Consider the following 21,638-nt stretch of genomic DNA (forward strand, 5'->3'; position numbering starts at 1 on the left):
CATATAATTATATATGAAATTCTTTAGTAGCTAGACTGTACTAGATTATTCTTGTAGATAGTACCTAAATACATTTAATTCAATTTACAAAGTCAAAAACAGTGTGGTCCTGAAGCACAGCTCTACACTCACACACATTAACACACTTACACACACAGCTCTAACACACACTAACACCCCACACACTCAGGACCAGAAACCAATCAGATTCAACCAAATTACAAAACAACTCCAACAAAACTACAGGCTCTAAAGCGTCAGTACAGAGCAGCAGAATACCTGAGCACTCTGACTGACCCCAAACCGAGGTCCACCCTGACCAGGTACAGACTCCGTGCCCACAGCCTGGACACAGGAAATCCTGCTGCCCACACTGCCCACTGAACAGACCAGAGACAGAGCTGCACTTCCTTACAGAACGTCCCAAATATACCCAGATTAGAACCCAATTCTACACCAAATTCACCCACAAATTACCTGCATTTAAAAACATCCCCGATCCAGAAAAACTCCCCTATTATTATAAATTACATGTGTTTTTTTCTTTTTTTATATAATAATTAATTGAATTGTTTACTCAAACTTGTGTTCAAATTTACCTGTGCAGTTTTCCTATGCTCTATTTTGTTAGTTAAATGTTAATCACAGCTTTGGCAATACAAATGTGAATAATTATCATGCTAATAAAGCAACTTTGAATTAAATTGAATTGAATTGAGAGAGAAAATGAGTGAGGGATAGAAAGAAACAGAGAGAGAGAAATGGAGGTAGAGGGAGCAATTGGAACAGAAAGAGAGAAAGAGGTATACAGAGATAGGGAGAGATCTGGAGAGAGAGAAACACACAAAAAATGAAAGAGAGAGAGAGAGAGACAGAAAGACAGAGAGAGAGAGGGATAGAAAGGAATAGAGAAAGAGAGAGGCGAGAGAGAAAGAGGGATAGAAAGGAATAGAGAGAAGGTAGAATAGAGAGAGAGAGGAATAAAAAAGAAATAGGGAGAGAGAAAAAAATAGAGTGAGGGATAGAAAGAAATAGGGAGAGAGAGATACAGAACAAGAGATCAAGTGAGAGAGAGAGCACTAGAAAGAGAGATATAGAGATGAAGAGAGAGGGAGATAGAAGGAGCAATAGGAACAGAAAGAGAGAGAGAAAGTGGGAGAGTGAGAGAGAGAGAAACATACAAAAAGTGAAAGAGGGAGGGAGAGAGAGAGAGAGAGAGAGAGAGAGAGAGAGAGGGGGGAGGAAAATTCTTAAAGAATGAGAAAATTTTACAGCCTCTCTCTCTCTCTCTCTCTCTGTCAGTAGGGTAATGAGTGAGGAGTGGATGGAGGGATCAGTGATAGGCAGGCAGTAGAGGAGTGAGGAGGTCTGGAGAACTCAGCAGAGGAGCAGCGGACTCAGGTAGGACCTCCATACTCACCTGTTCCTCAGGTACTAACAGAACTAATACTGCTAACTACACCATTAAACCCCCCTGAGGAGAACCTGCAGCCCAGCAAACCCTCTAATAACTCTATAGCTATTCTGCTATATATTTATATATATATATAAGCCTAATTAATATATTACAGTACAAAGCCTGAACTCTAATTCTGTAACAGTAAAAAATTAATTTATGAGCATTTTACATCATAAAAAATGTATTATTTTATGATTTGCACATTCGCTACATTACTTCTCACATCGTTGATTCATGCACTGTATCCCATTTCTATAGTATGCATCAAAAAATGAAATGAAATGAAAATAACTTTTAAGTTTTTGAATAATGCACCAAATACCACATACATTTCTTCAATTTTCTCCATGTTTTTAAGTTCGAGATCTGGAGAGCTCTTGGTTTTTATAGTGTCTGTATTAGTGATGCGCATGCATCTACAGTACCTCTTCTCATTCAGTGTGTTTTTCTTTCTTTTTATGATTTTCTACATAGTAAATGTAATATTAAAGACTATATTAAAGCTCTACAGGAACACATGCTGAATTATTATTAATAATAAACCAGAATCTGTTTTATACTTTAGATTCTTCTAATGATTTAATCATTTATCTTTGAGGACACCACAATATGTAATAAAAACACAATATGTTTCTGTAAACACATGATTATATTATTCAAAATGCATCCATATCTCATACTGAGCACAGTGATGTTTATTTAAAAAGAAAAAATAACCTAACCTAACCTAATTAATACATTACAGTACAATAAGTCTAAACTGTAGTTTTGTAACAATAAAAAAGTTATTTTTTTAGCATTTTACATCATAAAAAAATATTATTTTATGATTTGCACATTCACTACATTACTTCTCACATCACTGGTGCATGCACTGCATTACATTTCTATAATATGCATTAAAAATATACATTAACTTGCCATTTAAATCAGAGATTATTAAATGAAAATAATTCAAAATGATTTTAAGTTTTTAAACAATGCACCAAATACCACATCAACTTTTTACATTTTACTTTTAACATCTTGGTTTTTATACTGTCTGTGTAAGTGATGCACAGACGTGGGAATTATGGGCTGTTGCAGTTGTCCAATATAACACATGTATCTACTATATTTCTTCTTATTCAGTGTTTTTTCTCTTTTTTTATATATTTTTTACATTGTAAATTTAATATTGAAGACTATATTAAAGATATAGAGGAACACATGCTTTTTTTTATAATAAACCAGAAAATAACTCTGTTTTATACTTTAGATTCTTTAGATTCACATTTATTTTAAGACTCCACAATATATATATATATATATATTTAAAACACAATATTTATCTTTAAACACATGACAACATGATTCAAAATGCACCCATATCTCATACTGTCCTGTCTTTTATTCAGGTAAAATGCACTAATTACACTCTTTGCAATGAAATAAGATTTTCCTTTTCATCTGTCAAAAAGTATATTATTAATATGATCAGAAAATGTATCGCAGTACGGTAAAACGTGGAGAAATATTAAATGATAAGACTTAATAAACACTCAATAAAATAGCAACTACTAACAGTACCGAACTAACAGTAATAAACAGTATTAAATGGTAATTAAGTTATTAAGTATCAACTAATTGTCAGTTAAAAGATCATAAAAACGTATATTAGTTAAAAAATGTGATGATTCATTAAAAAGTTCTAGAAAAGCTCTAGAAAAAATTGATTTTGCTATTTATAGGTTTATGTTTGAGTAAAATAAACATTGTTGTTTTATTCTATAAACTACAGACAACATTTCTCCCAAATTACAAATAAAAATATTCTCATTTAGAGCATTTATTTACAGAAAATGAGAAATGACTGAAATAACAAAAAAGATGCAGAGCTTTCAGACCTCAAATAATGCAAAGAAAACAAGTTCATATTCATAAAGTTTTAAGAGTTCAGAAATAATCAATATTTGGTGGAATAATCCTGGTTTTTAATCACAGTTTTAATTTCATGCATCTTGGCATCATGTTCTCCTCCACCAGTCTTACACACTGCTTTTGGATAACTTTATGCTGCTTTACTCCTGGTGCAAAAATTCAAGCAGTTCAGTTTGGTGGTTTGATGGCTTGTGATCATCCATCTTCCTCTTGATTATATTCCAGAGGTTTTTAATTTGGTAAAATCAAAGAAACACTTATTTTAAAAGTGATTTCTTATTTTAGAATAGAATATGTTACGTTTAAATTGTACAGAACTCTCCACAGCTCTGCTTTAATAACAGATCTCACTGTTCCTATAAACTGGACACATTTATTAAATTAATTTGATAAATTGAGTAGCACTGCACAATATATCAGTTTAGCATCGATATTGCAATGTAGACATGTGCAACAGTCACATCACAGACTGTGAAATGTTTTTCATTTTCATTTGTATTTCATTTTTACAAACTTTTCCACTGTTTGATACAACATTGTTTTCACACTCGTTTTACATGACAATATCTACCGATAATGAACTTTTTTAACATCATGACATGTTGGATCAATGTCGATGTCTAATTCTATTTCTCCTGAACAGTTTTAGGAGAAACATCTTTAAATCTTTGATCTTTAAATGAAACCTAAATGAGAATCACAAATACGTCTCCAACTTTTGAGAAGGTCTCAAATTTCTATTTCTATGGGAGGTGTTTGCTATTCTTAATAAAACAGCTGGATTCAACTTCTTAAGCATTTTTTTATGTTGGTTTCATTGAAGTTTTATTTTTTTATTAAGTTGTATTTTGCTGCATGGTTTTGACTTTCTTAAAAATAAATATAAAATAAATATTTTTACATTACATTACATTACATTACATTTGGCAGACGCTTTTGTCCAAAGCGACTTACAATAGTCAAGTATAATGTAAAATAAGTTTAAAGGTAAAACATCTTTGGGTAGGGATAAAAGGAGGTCAAAGGGGAATAATAGGATAGAGGAGTGAAGGAGGGGAAGAAGGAAATGAGGTTAGAAGTAGTTAGTGTGTTAGAGGTGTTAGGAGAGTAAGTGCTCTTTTAAGAGCTCTGTCTTCAGGAGTTTATTAAAGATAGTGAGAGATTCTCCTGATCTGGTAGTAGAAGGTAGTTAGTTAGAGGTGTTAGGAGAGTAAGTGCTCTTTAAAGAGCTCTGTCTTCAGGAGTTTATTAAAGATAGTGAGAGATTCTCCTGATCTGGTAGTAGAAGGTAGTTGGTTAGAGGTGTTAGGAGAGTAAGTGCTCTTTGAAGAGCTCTGTCTTCAGGAGTTTATTAAAGATAGTGAGAGATTCTCCTGATCTGGTAGTGGAAGGTAGTTAGTTAGAGGTGTTAGGAGAGTAAGTGCTCTTTGAAGAGCTCTGTCTTCAGGAGTTTATTAAAGATAGTGAGAGATTCTCCTGATCTGGTAGTAGAAGGTAGTTAGTTAGAGGTGTTAGGAGAGTAAGTGCTCTTTGAAGAGCTCTGTCTTCAGGAGTTTATTAAAGATAGTGAGAGATTCTCCTGATCTGGTAGTAGAAGGTAGTTAGTTAGAGGTGTTAGGAGAGTAAGTGCTCTTTGAAGAGCTCTGTCTTCAGGAGTTTATTAAAGATAGTGAGAGATTCTCCTGATCTGGTAGTAGAAGGTAGTTTGTTCCACCATTGGGGAACTCTGTATGAGAACAGTCTGGATTGCTTTGTGTGAATGTTTGTTTGGTAAAGCGAGGCGGCGTTCATTGGAGGAGCGCAGCGGCCGGGAGGTAGCGTAAGCCTTCAGGAGTGAGTGCAGGTAGGAAGGAGCCTGTTCTGTCATCACCTTGTAGGCGATTGTAAGAGTTTTGAATTTGATGCGAGCATCAACTGGTAGCCAATGGAGCTCAATGAGCAGCGGGGTGACATGTGCCCGTTTTGGCTGGTTGAAGACCAGACGTGCTGCTGCATTCTGGATCATTTGGAGTGGTTTTACTACACAGGCCGGGAGGCCAGTTAGCAGGGCATTGCAGTAGTCGAGGCGTGAGATGACGACCGCTTGCACCAGGAGTTGGGTGGCCTGTTGCGTCAAGAACGGTCTAATTTTTCGGATGTTATAGAGCACAAAGCGGCAGGACCGAGCAACTGAGGCCACATGGTGCGTGAAGGAGAGCTGGTCATCAACCAGAACACCCAGGTTCCTAGCAACCTTTGTCGGTGAGAGAGAGAGAGAGTCGATACTTATAGAGAAGTTGTGTTGAAAAGATGGTTTCAATACAAAGAATATTTCTTTGTATTTTTTATCTGATGGCTCTAAATGGTGCTGTTTGTTGCTATTTTGGAAAATACTACAAATTAAAACCAGAATTAAACCGACTCAGAGCGTTTTCACACCTGTAGTTGTAAAAGTTTCTATGATCCGAATCAGTTGAGATCAGATGAGTTTGTTTATTTGTAGAGTTTCTTCCTCTGTTTGGTTTGTTTTCACACAGGCACAAACCTGAACGCACCAAAATGCGCACCAATAAACTATGCATAAAACACATCGTCTCCTCTGATTGGTTTAGATCTGTCTGGCGTGGAAGCAAGAAATACAGTAAATATAGTGAGAAGATTCTGTTTTTCAGTGTGTATACTTGTGTAACGCTTTAATACAAAACACTGAAACACTTTTAAAAACAGTCGCACGACTGTGAACAGTGAACGCAGCACATACCGTGCTCAGTGTGTAAACAGCATGGAGCAGCAGCAGAGACTGTAGCTGTGGTAATTAATTAGCATTATCTGGCTACTATATATCAGATTAAACTGCTCCTTATCAGCAGTTTAGCTCAATTAAAAAGGAGTATATTTGATATCTGGGTCGGATTGAGACCAGATCACGTTCCCACCACAAGTGAACTACTCCAGAGTTTGTTTGGGACCTGTTCTTTTTCTTTTAATCTGCACCAGAGTGTGATTACTGTTTTTACACCTGCACAATCGAACTGCACTAATAGTACAAACCAACCAGAGTCTGTTTAAACCAGTGACTGTAAAAAAAGATGGCTGCCGTGTCTCCGTTCCCATTTATTCAATGAAAATGAAGCCAAAATCTTCCTCCATGTTGGCGATCCTGAAACCCGAGTCTGTAGAGCGCAGTAGAGACCAGAGGAGGGAGAAAGACTGTGGACAGACAGCCTATTAATTTAAATAACCCCGCCCCTGAGGGCTGCCTCGAGGTCACAGGCTGCAGGACGGAGCGGAGCAGAGCTGACCATCTGTTATTGGTCCCGCCCATAACCAGCCCTTTTACAATAACCACACCTTTTTTGAATAGAGCTGAATAATGTTTTAAAAACCGAATTCTGTGGGGAAATAAAAATATGACAATATAAGCAGAGGTTACACTAGCTGCTGCATTTAAATAATGGAGGTAGAATTACAGTATATTAGAAAAAAACACGATTGAAAGTTGTCTGTTTTGCCATTGAAACCTATGGGAATAGGTGAGGTTACACAGCTTTCTGCAACCGAACAGCAGGGGGCGCCCGACCTGTGGTGGCTTCACTTTTGAGAGACTATGCTCTGTCCAGCTATACACAGTCTATGGTTTAAACTGAAAAAACGCACTTACAATAAAAAATCGTGTATATATTTGAAGAATATTGAGATGTAATTATTTTAAGTATAGCCCCGCCCACCGTGCACTAACAGTAGTGAGTATTAGTGAGTATTGTGCTGTAGTGATCTGCTGCTGGTGATGGATGAGTTTCTCAGATTTAGTGAAGCTGCTGGTGTGAAGTTACAGAGTTTGGAGAGTAAATGGAGGCAGACTGGCAGATATACGAGCGTCTGGAGGAGTGTGTGTGTGTATAGTGTGTGTGTGTATATAGTGTGTGTGTGTGTGTGTTAGTGTGTGTGTTTGTTGGATATATACGGAGGGATTTATACAGCAGCACGGCTCACAGATTTACATGCTTTTTTCCAGAAGATTGAAAATGGAATAACCTGTTGGTTTTCCAGACTGTTCCTCTAACTGTTCCCCTGTCTCTCCTCCGCTACCGTTACGCTCCCTCGTTCATTATCCATCTTCATTTTACCCTCCTCCTTCTCCTCCTCTTCAGTTCTTTACTAAAGCAAACAGAGTGATCACTGATTAAATGAAAAGAAAACATGGTAAGTTAAAGCTCTGGCATCTCTCCACAGAAGAGTTTTAGCCTCTGATCCCATTCCCTAGTTCTATTTCCACCTTCGGGTTGCCAGGTATGGAACATAGCATGCTCCAGCCTGATCAGAGGCAGATTAAAACACCAGTAAATATAATTGCCATATAATTGCATTTGATAGTTGTGGACAGATTACATTGAAGCCCAGAAGGACTACAAGACACATGCTAAGCTCCTACTTTTTACCTCGAAAGGTTAGCACTGAACTTCAGCTAAGGTTAGCTAACGTTAGCTAGCTAATTTACCACACAGCCACTAGTATCAATTGACATTTTAAGTCATTTCCATTGCATTTCTACTCTGTGAGCAGCTGGTTTATCAAGTGAATTATAGGATTAAAATCATAGAATTTAGTTAATAGAATTTATTTTCTTATTAATGTTTGAAACCCAGAGACAATTTTCAGAAATATGTTATATTCTTTATTTAAATACTCTTTACTTTCCTAAATATTACAAAGTATTAATTTATTTGTCAGACATTGCTATTCTCAGGAGAGTCTACACTACTCAAGTATGTGTTTAATTGATTCCTAAAGGTTTAATTGATTTGCATTAATTTGGCCAAGTTTTGATCAGAAATCTGTATGTAAAATGTATCGCCTGCATTTTTTTTTTTTTGCATTTTTTGCAGAATCTTGTTGAGAAATCTTCTTGGGAAGTGGTAATATAGTGTTTTTTTAAGCTGAAAGTACAATAATTTTAATCTTGGGTCATGTTGTAGTCAATATATTGATAAATACAGTATATTTATAATATGTAATTTACAATATTTGACAGCATGAAGTGCTGTAAGATTTTGTGGGAAAACAAAACTGCACTGACTTTAGACTTGATAATAAAACACAGTGGATCAACAGCAGCAGATGACAGACATGACTCTCCAAACCATCACTGATCATCAGTAAATTTTACATTTTATTTAAAGTAAATCAAGGGAGCAGAGTCTGGAGGAAGAGTGGAGAGACACACAGTCCAAACTGCTCGAGGTCTAGTGTGAAGTTTCCACCAATCAGTGATGGTTTGGAGAGACATGTCTGTCATCTGCTGGTGTTGATCCACTGTGTTTTATTATCAAGTCTAAAGTCAGTGCAGTTTTGTTTTCCCACAAAATCTTACAGCACTTCATATCTTACAGCTTCCCTCTGCTGAAAACAACTTTTATGGACATGCGGATTTCATTTTCCAGCAGCACACTGCCAAAGTACCAACTGGTCTTAATATATAATATTCTAATTTTCTGAGACACTGATTTTTGGGTTTTATTTGGCTGTAATCCATAATCAATAATCAACAATAAAAGAAATAAATGCTTAAAATAGATCACTCTGTGTTTAATACATCTATATAATATTTGAGTTTCACATTTTGAACTGAATTACTGAAATAAAGTAACTTTTCAATGATATTAAATTTTTTTGAGATGCAATAGTATGGACTGCATTATATCCATATCATACGCAATATACGTAATATAAGTAAGTAAGTTAATATTCATGTTGCTGCAGTAGTGCATTCTTAAAATAATCATTATTTTTAAATGTTCTATTATATCATCAATATTATAGTTGCCGCAAAAAAAATAATATTGTGATGTTATTTAAGAGCCATATCGCCCAGCCCCCTATTATCTGCTCTTTTTATTTATTAATTCTTGCACTGGTGGTTACTGTACCCCATGCCTGAACCCTAAACCCCCCCCCCCCCCTGAGAGCAAGGTGTTGTAGGAGACAGTGGTCAGTGTGCTGTAGGACAGAAGAATGCTTCAGATCTCAGCAGGATCTCCATGTGTTTGGGTTTTATTACAGCATGAAGCTCCGCAGGGCTCCTGCAGGGGGTCAGCGGTGGAGGAACGAGCGTCTGGAATAAGAGACTTAAATAAAAGCAGTGAATTAAGGTCAGAAGGTCACAGATCTCAGCCAATGTATGCTAAACTAGCACTAGCATTGTACCACTGAAAGTCTGGGGGACCTATTTTAGTGATCTGTAGTGCACCGGTCTATTGAGCGCTGGGAGCACCTATAGGAATGGACTCTGACTGTTGGCTGTTGTCAGGGTTTTAATCAGTCAGTAGCTCTCCTGTGTTTTTCCCCACCAAAATATATAGAAATACACCAGAACTTTACCTGAACACACCTCATTTCCAGACTACCATGCCCATCAGGGTAGATATTTCTTAACATTTCTTTTAAAGTCAAACAATATTAACAGTTAGCTTAGATTTCCAGATTTCCACTAAGGCTGGGTGCAGCAGCGATAGCATTAACAGCTAACTGCTAGCGCTAGCCATGGTTAGCAGCTAATGCTGCCCCACAACGCTACACTGAAGAACCCTGAGTGTTCTGGTATACTAGGGTGATATTAGCTAACGGTTCTTCCCACGTAGCTTGTTTTTACACAGAAACATGCACACTACAGTTCAATAATACTCACCTCTGAACAGAGAAAGAGCTAGGTCTAAGCACATATAGTGGCTAATGCTAATGCTGCTCCAGCTGTGCTAGCCGAGGTTAGCAGTAGGCTACAATCTGATATTCTCATCTCTGAACGGTGAAAAGGTTAGTGCTTAGCGCTGTTACCAGCTAATGCTAATGCTGCTCCAGTGGTGCTAGCCGGGGATTAGCAGCAGGCTACAGTCTGATATACTCATCTCTGAACGGTGAAAGAAACGGTTAGCGGCTAATGCTAATGCTGCTCCGGTCTTATGCTGGAGAAAGTTTATGAAACTCCTGTATAACTCTGTACTGCACTGAAGTGATTTTACTGCTCCTTAATACCTGACTGATAGAATTCATACATAATACATGTGGAAGATTTGTAAGAGATTAGCCCATGAGTTGCAATATAAGATTAATAATCTTATCCAATCACAAGCCTCTTTACAAAGCTCAATACCTACCACTAGCTTTTTAGTCTGAAGTCATGCACTTCAGTTTCTGAATCAGTTTCTCTGGTTTTGCTATTTATAGGTTTATGTTTGAGTAAAATGAACATTGTTGTTTTATTCTATAAACTACAGACAACATTTCTTCCAAATTACAAATAAAAATATTCTCATTTAGAGCATTTATTTACAGAAAATGAGAAATGGCTGAAATAACAAAAAAGATGCAGATTAATATTTGGTGGAATAACCCTGGTTTTTAATCACAGTTTTAATTTCATGCATCTTGGCATCATGTCCTCCTCCACCAGTCTTACACACTGCTTTTGGATAACTTTATGCTGCTTTACTCCTGGTGTAAAAATTCAAGCAGTTCAGTTTGGTGGTTTGATGTTTTGTGATCATCCATCTTCCTCTTGATTATATTCCGGAGGTTTTCAATTTGATAAAATCATAGAAATTCATCCTTTTTAAGTGATATTACCTATAAATCTTCTTTTTGATATGCATATAAAGGTCAGATATTCTGTTGTGCTGCAGTTTAGACCTCATGGGTCCTTCAGAAAGACCGTATAAGGAAGTGAAAGCTGTTTACTGAAGCAGAGCGTCCTCTTTCATGCTGTTCTGATGCTCTTCTACAGAACACATTCTCCAAATGATTAAGATCCTTTAGCTGTTATTATTAAATGACATTTCAGTGTTTAGGGAAACGCTCCAAAGACCAAAGCGTCTCAGAGTTCCTGGACCTGCTCCTCTCAGATATCTGGAGAATACAAGCTCTACTCTGAGCTTTAGTGACACTTCATGATTACACAGTACTAAACCTGAATTAAACCCCAATACACAAACTAAAAGATAGTTAGGAGGAGGTGATACTGACCAATAACTTTCAGAAGGAGGTTTAGGAAGAACTAACACAGTGATTAGGACCAATGGAAGTCAAGAGAAGTATCCAATCATCCCAGTAAATAACAAAGAAACAACTATATCCAGTGTTTTATTGACCAAGCAATATTATAGTGATGGGCGAATAAGTATTTAATGTGATTAATGTGATTTTTTAAAATATATAATGTTATATATATATATATATATATATATATATATATATATATATATATATATATATATATATCAGAAATCATCCTCTTGATTATATTCCAGAGGTTTTCAATTTGGTAAAATCAGAGAAACTCATCATTTTTAAGTGGCCTCTTATTTTTTTCCAGAGCTGTATATCAAATATATACTGGCAGTATAAAAAATAAAATAAAAAAAATGTTCCTAAACTAAACATTTTTTAATTTGTATTCCTTTCGCTGTTCTTCATTTCTTTTAGTTCACACTTTTTTTATTTAATTGCCTGAAATAAACTTGTTTTCCACTGACTTCCATTGAAAGGTTTTTTCTCTCTCCTGTAAAGTTGCTGTTTGGAGATAAATGTTTTTCATTGGACAGCAACAATATTTCACATCTGTAAATGGTGCTGTTTGTTAGTATTTCTACATATTTACCAATAAAAACTGAATACAAGTGTAAACTAACATAAATGAAGAGGAGCGAAAAAAACATCTAAATTAAAAATGTTTAGTTTAGGAACACTTTTTCATTTGAATGAATTACTGCCAGTAAATATTTGATATACAGCTCTGGAAAAATAAGACACCATTTAAAAAATGACGAGTTTCTTTGATTTTATCAAATTGAAAAACCTCTGGAATATAATCAAGAGGAAGGTGGATGATCACAAACCATCAAACCACCAAACTGAACTGCTTGATTTTTATACCAGGAGTAAAGCAGCATAAAGTTATTCAAAAGCAGTGTGTAAGACTGGTGGAGGAGAACATGATGCCAAGATTCATGAGTAAAATGAATTGATTATATTCTAGAATTTTGTAAAATCAAAGAAACTCATCGTTTTTAAGTGCTTTCTTTTCTTTTTTCAGAGCTGTATATTGAATTATTTAAGTATGAGGACAGTATATGTATTGCTGCATGTTTAGAGAACTACAGTGTGGTTTAGTGCTAAAGAAACATCTTTAAACATTGAAACAAAGTGATACAATTTGATAAAACTTTAAAACTGCAGAAATTTCATCTTTAGAACTTCTTTTTGTGGCTGGTTTCCACTGGATTCCCACCACAGCTTGAAGAACAATAAAACTCACTCATGCGGAAAAATCTCCATTAAATCTCCATTAAATCTGCATTAAATTAACACCAGCAGTTCAGTTTAACAGCTGTACTGCTAATTCTCAACATCATACAATAATAATAATGTTAAAATCCTAACTATAAACTATGAAGTGTTTTATCTTTTTTTATCTTTTTATCAGGTGATAATGAGGCTTTAAGAGGAGTAAGGGATCAGCTGCTGGATCTTCTGAGGACTGAAGAGTCGATTTAAAGACAATAAGAAGATAAGAATAAGACAATACATCTGAGAGAAGAGTCAATCCATCAGCTCCATCAGTTTGGGAATAAACTTTATGGACGATGCCCGTCTTGTCCTTCCTCCACCTCGTCCTCGTCCTCCTCCCATGTCCCGTCTTCCTGAGCGGGGACACCGCTCTGGTCTCCGTGTCCCAGCGCGTCTCCAGAGACACCAAACCCCAGTCCATCCGGGTGGTGGTCTCAGAGCCGTGTCTGCAGGGTGGAGACCCCTGTGAGCCCAGCGAGGCTAAAGGGAAGGAGGTGGATCTGGAACCGGGGGCTCCTCTGGTTCTGACCCACCGGATCCGGCTGGTTCCGAGCTCGGGGTCCGGCTGCGGCGGCTGCGAGGGGGACTTCGCGGCTCTCAGGGCTCGTCTGGAGAGGCTGGAGAGGGAGGTGTCTGAGCTGAGGGAGAAATGTGGAGGTCCGGAGGGAGGATGCTGCACCTCCCAGCAGAGTAAAGGTACCAGAGATTTACCAACTGTTATAACTGTTCTATTATATTCTATTATAACCCCTTTTCACTGCACGGTACATTGCTTGTATATAAGCATTAGATTGACACATTTAAATTCAATTATATAAGTGATGTCAATCACTTAAAAATTCATTATCATCATGCTTCTTTTTTTAATGCTGCTAGTTCCCTGTAGGGGGCAGAAATAGTGTAAGCTTAGGTCAGACAGACTAGAGCTTCTTAGCAGAGAAAGATGGAGAGAGAGAAAGAGGGGGGAGACAGCGCAAGTAAGCGAGAGACAGAGCGAATGAGAAAGAGACAGAGCGAGAGAGAGAGGGAGAGGGAGAGACACCAAGTAAGTAAGATGGGGAAAGACAGTGCGAGTTTTTGAGAGAAAGAGCGGGAGAGAGAGACAGAGCGAGTGAGAGAGAGAGAGACAGAGCGAGTGAGAGAGAGAGACAGAGCGAGTGAGAGAGAGAGACAGAGTGAGTGAAAGAGAGAGAAACAAAGCGAGAGAGAGAGAGGGAGAGACAGAATGAGTGAGAGAAAGAAACAGAGCGAGTAAGAGAGAGACAATGAGTGAGAGGGAGGGAGAGAGAGAGACAGAGTGAGTGAGAGAGAGAGAGAGAGACAGTGAGAGAGAGAGAGAGAGAGAGAGAGAGAGAGAGTGTGAGAGTGAGAGAGAGAGAGACAGACTGAGAGAGAGAGAGAGAGACAGAGTGAGTGAGAGAGAGAGAGAGACAGTGAGTGAGAGAGAGAGACAGTGTGAGAGAGAGAGAGAGAGAGAGAGAGAGTGTGAGAGTGAGAGAGAGAGAGACAGAGTGAGTTAGCATTAGAACAAACAAGGTATTGATTAAGACCAATCAGCTTCAAAGCGGAGGTCTCAACACAAACAATGCAAGGATTAGAGCCAATCAGAGTTAAAGCATTAAGCATTATATTTTCTGTATGAGCTCATAACATGTTTAGAATGCATCATTAGATAATAAGGAAACATGAGGAGCTAAGGCAATGGCAGCTCTTTTCAGTAGAGCTTCAGACAGTATTTTATTACTTGAACTGTAAAGAACCTGAACCTCCCCACTGAAATTTACCCAGTCCCATTTCCACACCCGGAGTTGCCAGGTATAGAACACAACAGCATGGAAACAGTGTAATTCTAAGCTGCAGCCTAATGCAGTACATTAGGAACATTACCACTTTTAATTTAAAAGGAAAAAAATGTACAGATTGCTGCTTTAACAACTTGATTCTCTTTTTGGTGTACCATCTTCAGAGTGATGGGACAGCAATGATTTGTCTTGCATGGTGTGCCAATTCTATTTGACCAATCAGAGCTCAGCTCACTCGGAACCATAGAAAAAGTCTGATTCCACGTGCTTCTTCCACTTCAGAGATACTGCTTCTCAGCTTGTCCAAAAAAAGTGTGAACTTTAAACACAGTGTATGGAAAGTGCTGCAGCCAGATTGCATTATGCTTTATGGTGAAATGCATAAAAATGCTTATTATAAGTCAAAATCCTTCTATCTTCCTAAAAATATTCAGATGTTCTTATATAAATGATCTTAAGAAAGGTTCGAAACAAAAAGACAGATTTACTGTGTTTTTTTTTAAGTGCAGAATTAAATCCCATTGTCCTCGTAAACTGAGCAAATATGAAATTAGAGAACGCTGGAGAACGCCAGAATATTAGTGACTGTTTTTTTGTACTTTGTATTTTGGAGCATTTAGCAATCCCTCATTTTATGATCTTAAAACATGATGTGGAACGTTTTCTATTAGCCTTGCAGCTCCAGTGCAGAAGTACAGAAGCCGACTGCAGAAAGCGTGGCGGGTCTCGGCTGATTAATCGCGTTTGGGACGAGAGAAAAGTCACGCATATTTGATTCTTTACCAGAATTATTCCTTTAAAACCCTGAATTAAAACAGCCTCTCCAGCGGGAAAACACTCCTCATCAGAGCCAAGCTATGATCACATCTGACTCTGGTAGAGTGTGAGCTGAGGTCAGTCCATCACTCTGAATCAGGTCACACCCTACAGATTTAACCCTATAAACGCAGCAGATATGAAGTTTAGAACATGCACAGGGGTTTAGTGGTTAACACGCTTACCTTCCAGTGCTGGGGGCTTGGGTTCGAGTTCATATCTGGGTGGAGTTTCCACACTGTTTATTATTAAGTCCAAAAAAGTCAGTGCGGTTTTGTTTTTCCGCAAAATCTTACATCACTTCATATCTTACTGCTTCCCTCTGCTACTGACAACTTTTATGGAGTTGCGGATTTCATTTTCCAGCAGGACTTGGCACACTGCCCTCACGGACACTGATTTTTGGGTTTTAATTGGGTTTCAATGAAAGGATTTCTCTTTTTTTCTCTTATGTACTCTGCTTCGTCCTTTCAGGAGCCGGATGCACCACGGTCCAGCCACCGACAGACGAGTGTCCGGACGACTGCAGTGATCAGGGACGCTGCGTGGACGGAAAGTGCGTTTGTTTCCCAGGATTCAGTGGGCCGGACTGCAGCGAGTCCGACTGCCCGGGTAACTGTAACGACAAAGGGAAGTGCGTGGACGGTCAGTGTGTGTGCGATCCCGGCTTCACCGGTCCGGACTGCTCCCAGAGCTCGTGTCCTGGGAACTGCAACAACCGAGGGCGGTGTGTGAACGGGAAGTGTGTGTGTAACCCCGGCTTCTCTGGTCCGGACTGTTCCGGTAAATCTTGCCCCAAAAACTGCAGCAACCGTGGCAGATGTGTGAACGGGAAGTGCGTGTGCGATACCGGATTCACCGGCCCAGACTGCTCGGCTCGGTCGTGTCCGAGAAACTGCAGTAACAGAGGCAGGTGTGTGAACGGGAAGTGTGTGTGTGAAGCCGGATTCTCTGGTCCGGACTGTTCTGAAAGGTCTTGCCCTGGAAACTGTAACAATAAGGGCCGGTGTGTGAACGGACAGTGTGTGTGTGACGCTGGGTTTTCTGGTCCAGACTGTTCCGCCAAGACGTGTCCTGATAACTGTAATAACCGGGGACGGTGTGTGAATGGGAAGTGTGTGTGCGACGAGGGGTACGGCGGTCCGGACTGTTCTGAGAGGACCTGCCCCGGAAACTGCAACAACAAAGGCAGGTGTGTGAATGGTCAGTGTGTGTGTGACCCCGGTTTCACCGGTCCGGACTGTTCCGAGAGGACCTGCCCCGGAAACTGCAATAATAAAGGCAGGTGTGTGAACGGACAGTGTGTGTGTGACCCCGGTTTCGCCGGACCGGACTGTTCCGCCAAATCCTGCCCTAATGACTGCAGTGACCGAGGTCAGTGTGTGGACGGTGAGTGTGTGTGCGATGAAGGTTTTACCGGTCCGGAGTGTTCCGCCAAATCCTGCCCCAACGACTGCAGCAACAAAGGCAGGTGTGTCGACGGCAAGTGTGTGTGTGACGTGGGCTTCACCGGGCCGGACTGCTCCACCAAGACCTGCCCTAACAACTGCAGCAACCGTGGCAGGTGCGTGAGGGGCAGGTGTGTGTGCCGGCGTGGATTCACCGGACCGGACTGCAGCGAGTGTGAAGAAGGGTTGACGGGACCCGACTGTGCAACAGGTAAGTTGCCTAGAACCTCTGCATGAACTCTGCATGAACCAGAACCTTGCTATTCCAATTCAATAATAAGATTTATTAAGATTTATTATTATTATTATTCATTACAATAAATACACTGCTCAAAACAAATCTTCATACTATAGTACAAAGTCTGTTAGTACGGTACGTGAAGTACGGTAGAAATCGTAGAAACATTCAGAGAGCAGAAGCTGCAGATCTCAGACCCCCATTTCTGTGACTGGTCCAAAGTGTTTGTTCAGCCAATTGGTGTAGAATGTCTCTTGATAAAATCGTCAAGATGCCAGTCGCCTGGCAGTGTAAACGCAAGGTTATCAGGGATGTCATTGTGCACAGTTAGGAAGCATGAACGATTGGAAATCAAGTTTTGGTGCTTTGGTGTGAATGATACTGAGGTAAGAACAGGAGAGGAAAGTGCAAGACAACCTGCAAAAAATGTAATTTTTAGGTTTTGCTAGTGGTACAAACTAATCCTGTCCTGCCCCCTTATCATTTTTGACTGATTCTTTTTGAGTGTTGAATGTCGCAAGTATCACTACTGGTAGCATGAGGCGGTACCTGTAGGATCTTCAGGGAAAACTGGATGAACCTATGATTAGCTAAGTTTAGTTTATCTTTTGTCATAGTAACTTTGTCTTTGCTGCCCAGAGAAGACTTTTTACTGGATTCTGAAGCATGGCTATGAGGATTTGATCGTATTTGGTGACAAGATAACTGATAGCGAGTTCAGGATGTTGGGTGATCACCAACTCCCCAACTCATCCCTTTAAAAAAGTAATGGATGGAGCTCCATCATTGCAGATTACACAGTTCCACTGATTCACAGCTGTGGGCTGTATACCCCTCTAGCCAATGCCTGGGAAGCAATTTGGAAGTACCTCTTTAGAGGCACTAAACAAGCTGTGTTTGTGCAACTGCACATCTGTGTCAGCAGTAGACATAGACACTATTATCACATACTGTTTTTTTTAAGCCATGTCCATTTATTATTGTTCCTAGAAAGCTAACTGTGATTTCCTTTCCTTTCCTCATTCTAGCTCTGACGGGAGTTTCTCGTCTCAGTACGAGAGACATCACCGAGTCTTCCGTCACTCTCTTCTGGACTCCTCCCTCTGTCCAGTACGACACCTACTACATCACCTTCACCAGTAAGGTAATCCCCTCGCACCATCACCGTCACCATCAGATCACAACTACAGAAGCTGCTCCTGAGCTCAAACGCCTGTTATTTATCTTACTAATTTCACTGTACTTCACTTTAAACACACACACACACACACACACAGAGAGTCACACCCATGACCTCATCTCAGTTTCACATGTAATCACTTACCACACCACAGCACACACTCACACTCGCAGCACACTTCCTGCCCTCAGCGGTTCACCACAAACCACCTTCTGCCACACGACCACTCCGGAAACCATCATATAAAGCATCAAATTAACTTTCCTCTCAGAGGAAAACCATCTTAGTTAGAGATTTCACTCATAGTTTCAGTCGTAAAAATCAAACGTTTAAAAATACCAGAGGAAGACCAATCAGGAGCTTAATCCAGAGATGAAGGAATGACTAATCGCTTCTTTCACACTATTGGATTATTTGTGCAACAATCACAAATGAGAATTTCTATGACTTCATACAAGCAAACCTGCCAAATTTTCTAATAACAGTAAAATTAAAAGAATATTTTTAATCAGGCAATGAGGCATGTACCTGTTCTTAGCAACACCCTAGAAACCACCACTTACCAACACTATAGCGACCACAACGGATACAATAGCAACCACCTAGAAACACTATAATTGCTAACTTGGAAACACAGTAGCAACCACCTAACTACCACTTATTTAAACATTGCAACCATATTGGACACCATAACAACTACCTAGCAATGCCAAAGCAAAACAACAACAACCACCTAAAATCATGGCAACCATTTGACAACATCAAGGCAACCACCCAACATCTACCGAACCTCCAGATGAACTACCTGGGATCCCATAGAAACCAACTAGAAACACCATAACAATCACCTAGCAATGCCATAGAAAAACCATGGCAACAATTTAACACCACAGCAACTACACAGCAACCACTTAACACCATGGCAGCCACTTAGGAACACCATAGCAACCAGCTAGCAACCACTTGGGTACACCTTAGCAACCACTTAGCAACCATTTAACTTCATCATAGCAACTACTTAGCAACACCAATTGCAAACCTCCAGATACCATAGAATGGTATGATACCATAGAAACACCATATACCATATAACAACACCATATAACAACAATCACCTAGCAAACCCATAGTAAAACCATGGCAATCACTTGGGAACACCATAGCAACCACCTAGCAACCATTTAACATCATAGCAACACTTTGTGAACCTCCAGATTAAATAGCTTTGATACCATAGAAACACCATACACCTAGCAACACCATAACAATCACCCAGCAACTCCATAGTAAAACCATGGCAACCATTTAACAACACCACAGAAACCACCCAGCAACCACTTAACACCATGGCAGCCACTTAGGAACACCATAGCAAACTTCTAACAACCATTTAACATTATCATTGCAACCACTTAGCAACACTTAGCAAACCTCCAGGTTAACTACTACTTGGAATACCAAAGAAACCACCTAGCAACACCATAACAATCACCTAGCAACCCCATAGTAACAGTGCAGTAACAGTCTGAGGTGCACAGCTAGGAAGTGGATATGTCTGCAGTGTGTTTGTATGATAAACAGCATTAGTTGTGATTAGTTCAGGGCAGATGTCGCTCAGCGGGGGCGGTGGTTTCAGCACCAGTTTTACGACACGAATCACAGAAACGAATAACTGCAGTCTGACGAGAGACAGCAGATGTTCCTCCAGACAGACATGAGTCTGAACTGCTGTTCTGTCTTCATCACAACTTCTCTCAAACATCACATCTGCTCATCTGCTCTCGCTGTTTTTGTTTCTGTTTAGCGGTGGAGCTGCTGACTCACAGCCGTTACTCCAAACCAGGAAACCAATCAGTCCGCGGTAGAGAAAACCTATCAAAGGGCATCTTAATTTAAGCATGTAAAATTATACAGTGTTTAATACCAGTTTCTGCTCCATGATGTTAGAGTCACTCTATCAAAATCATTCAATTTCAAGCTAAAAAAAACTTTTTCTCTGCTGTTAAACATATTGGTGGGGGGGGGGGGGGTTAAGAAAACACAATAGCCAAAACAGTACTCTAAAACATGTGATAGGAAGTATAATAAGAACCTGCTGGATATGGGTTGGATATCCCAGTATTAATGAAAAATATATATATAAAGACTGTATCTGTTCCTCACTTTATCTCACAGTATCTACCACGCTCTCTTGCTTTCTGTAACACCATCTATTCCTTTACCTCACTCCACATAAACCCCAGCTCAGTCTGCCTCACTCTACCTCACTCTACCTCACCTCTAGCTCAGTCTGCTTCACTCTATCTCTCTTTACCTTCCTCTACCTCACTCCACCTCAACTCTAGCTTCCTATATTTTATTTTACCACTAGCTTTATCTTACTATACCTTTCTACCTCCCTAATTCATTACACTTCTCTCGACCTTGCTTTACCTCACTATGTCTTGCTCTACCTCACTTTACCTCAATCTGCCTCACTCTACCTCACTGTACCTTAATCTGCCTCACTCTACCTCACTTTACTCCACTTTTCATCGCTCTCTAACTCTACCTATCTCTAACATCCTCTATCTATCTCTGTCCAGCTATACTTCACCATACCATCCTCTACATCACTGTACCTTGCCTCTACCTCACTTTACCTTGCTCTACCTCCCTTTGTATTGCTCTACCTCACTTTACCTTGCTCTACCTCCCTTTGTATTGCTCTACCTCACTTTACCTTGCTCTACCTCCCTTTGTATTGCTCTACCTCACTTTACCTTGCTCTACCTCCCTTTGTATTGCTCTACCTCACTTTACCTTGCTCTACCTCCCTTTGTATTGCTCTACCTCACTTTACCTTGCTTTACCTCACTTTACCTTGCTCTACCTCACTTTGTCTTGCTTTACCTCACTTTGTCTTACTCCACCCCACTCTGCCTAACTCTACCTCACTCTGCCTCCAGCCTCGTTATGTTACATGATCACAGTCTCTGCAGTGTGAAGAGCTCCCTCTGTTGTAGCACACTGGTAATGCAGGTTATGTTCACTGTTATAGGATTTATCTTACAGCCTCAGGTTTTTACTGTGAAAAAGAGGCAGTATCACCCCCCCCACCCACTGATCTCCATGTACAGGAGGCTATTAATTTTTAGATTACTGAGGGCTAATGCCAGTCTGTCTGCTGGTCGTGCAGCGTGTAATCACATCAGACCGACTCCAACCTGATCACAGATCTTTCCTCCAGATCTGACCTCTGATCTGAATGTAGCACAAACAATACTATAACTCACACAAACACAAACTCGCCCCCACGGCCTCGGCTGTGTTCGGGCAGAGCCTGCGATGAACAGGAGCATAAATCCAGACTTTATGAGGGACCTGAGGAGCATGTGTGGCACTCATCACTAAACGCGTCAGTTTGATGGAAAGTCCTGAGTTTGGGTCCAAGCATTGCAGCTTCTGCAAACAATGT

The 21,638-nt window shown here is 39.6% G+C and overlaps 1 protein-coding gene across 2 annotated transcripts in view; it reads left to right on the plus strand.

Moving 5' to 3' along the window:
• The first annotated feature begins 1,287 nt into the window (after window positions 1-1,287).
• Window positions 1,288-21,638, plus strand: part of LOC103034105 (tenascin-X) — a 58,975-nt gene continuing 38,624 nt past the window's right edge. Inside the window, exons 1-4 of one of the 2 annotated variants that reach the window (XM_049472740.1) lie at window positions 1,288-1,401; window positions 12,834-13,393; window positions 15,790-16,974; window positions 18,030-18,145. In XM_049472740.1, coding sequence (XP_049328697.1) covers window positions 12,994-13,393; window positions 15,790-16,974; window positions 18,030-18,145 — 1,701 coding nt within the window. In that variant the 5' untranslated portion in view covers window positions 1,288-1,401; window positions 12,834-12,993. The remainder of the gene's footprint in view (window positions 1,402-12,833; window positions 13,394-15,789; window positions 16,975-18,029; window positions 18,146-21,638) is intronic. The other variant, XM_049472741.1, reaches the window with a different exon arrangement.

Source organism: Astyanax mexicanus, unplaced genomic scaffold (genome assembly GCF_023375975.1).
Source record: "Astyanax mexicanus isolate ESR-SI-001 unplaced genomic scaffold, AstMex3_surface scaffold_31, whole genome shotgun sequence".
Classification (NCBI taxonomy): domain Eukaryota; kingdom Metazoa; phylum Chordata; class Actinopteri; order Characiformes; family Acestrorhamphidae; genus Astyanax; species Astyanax mexicanus.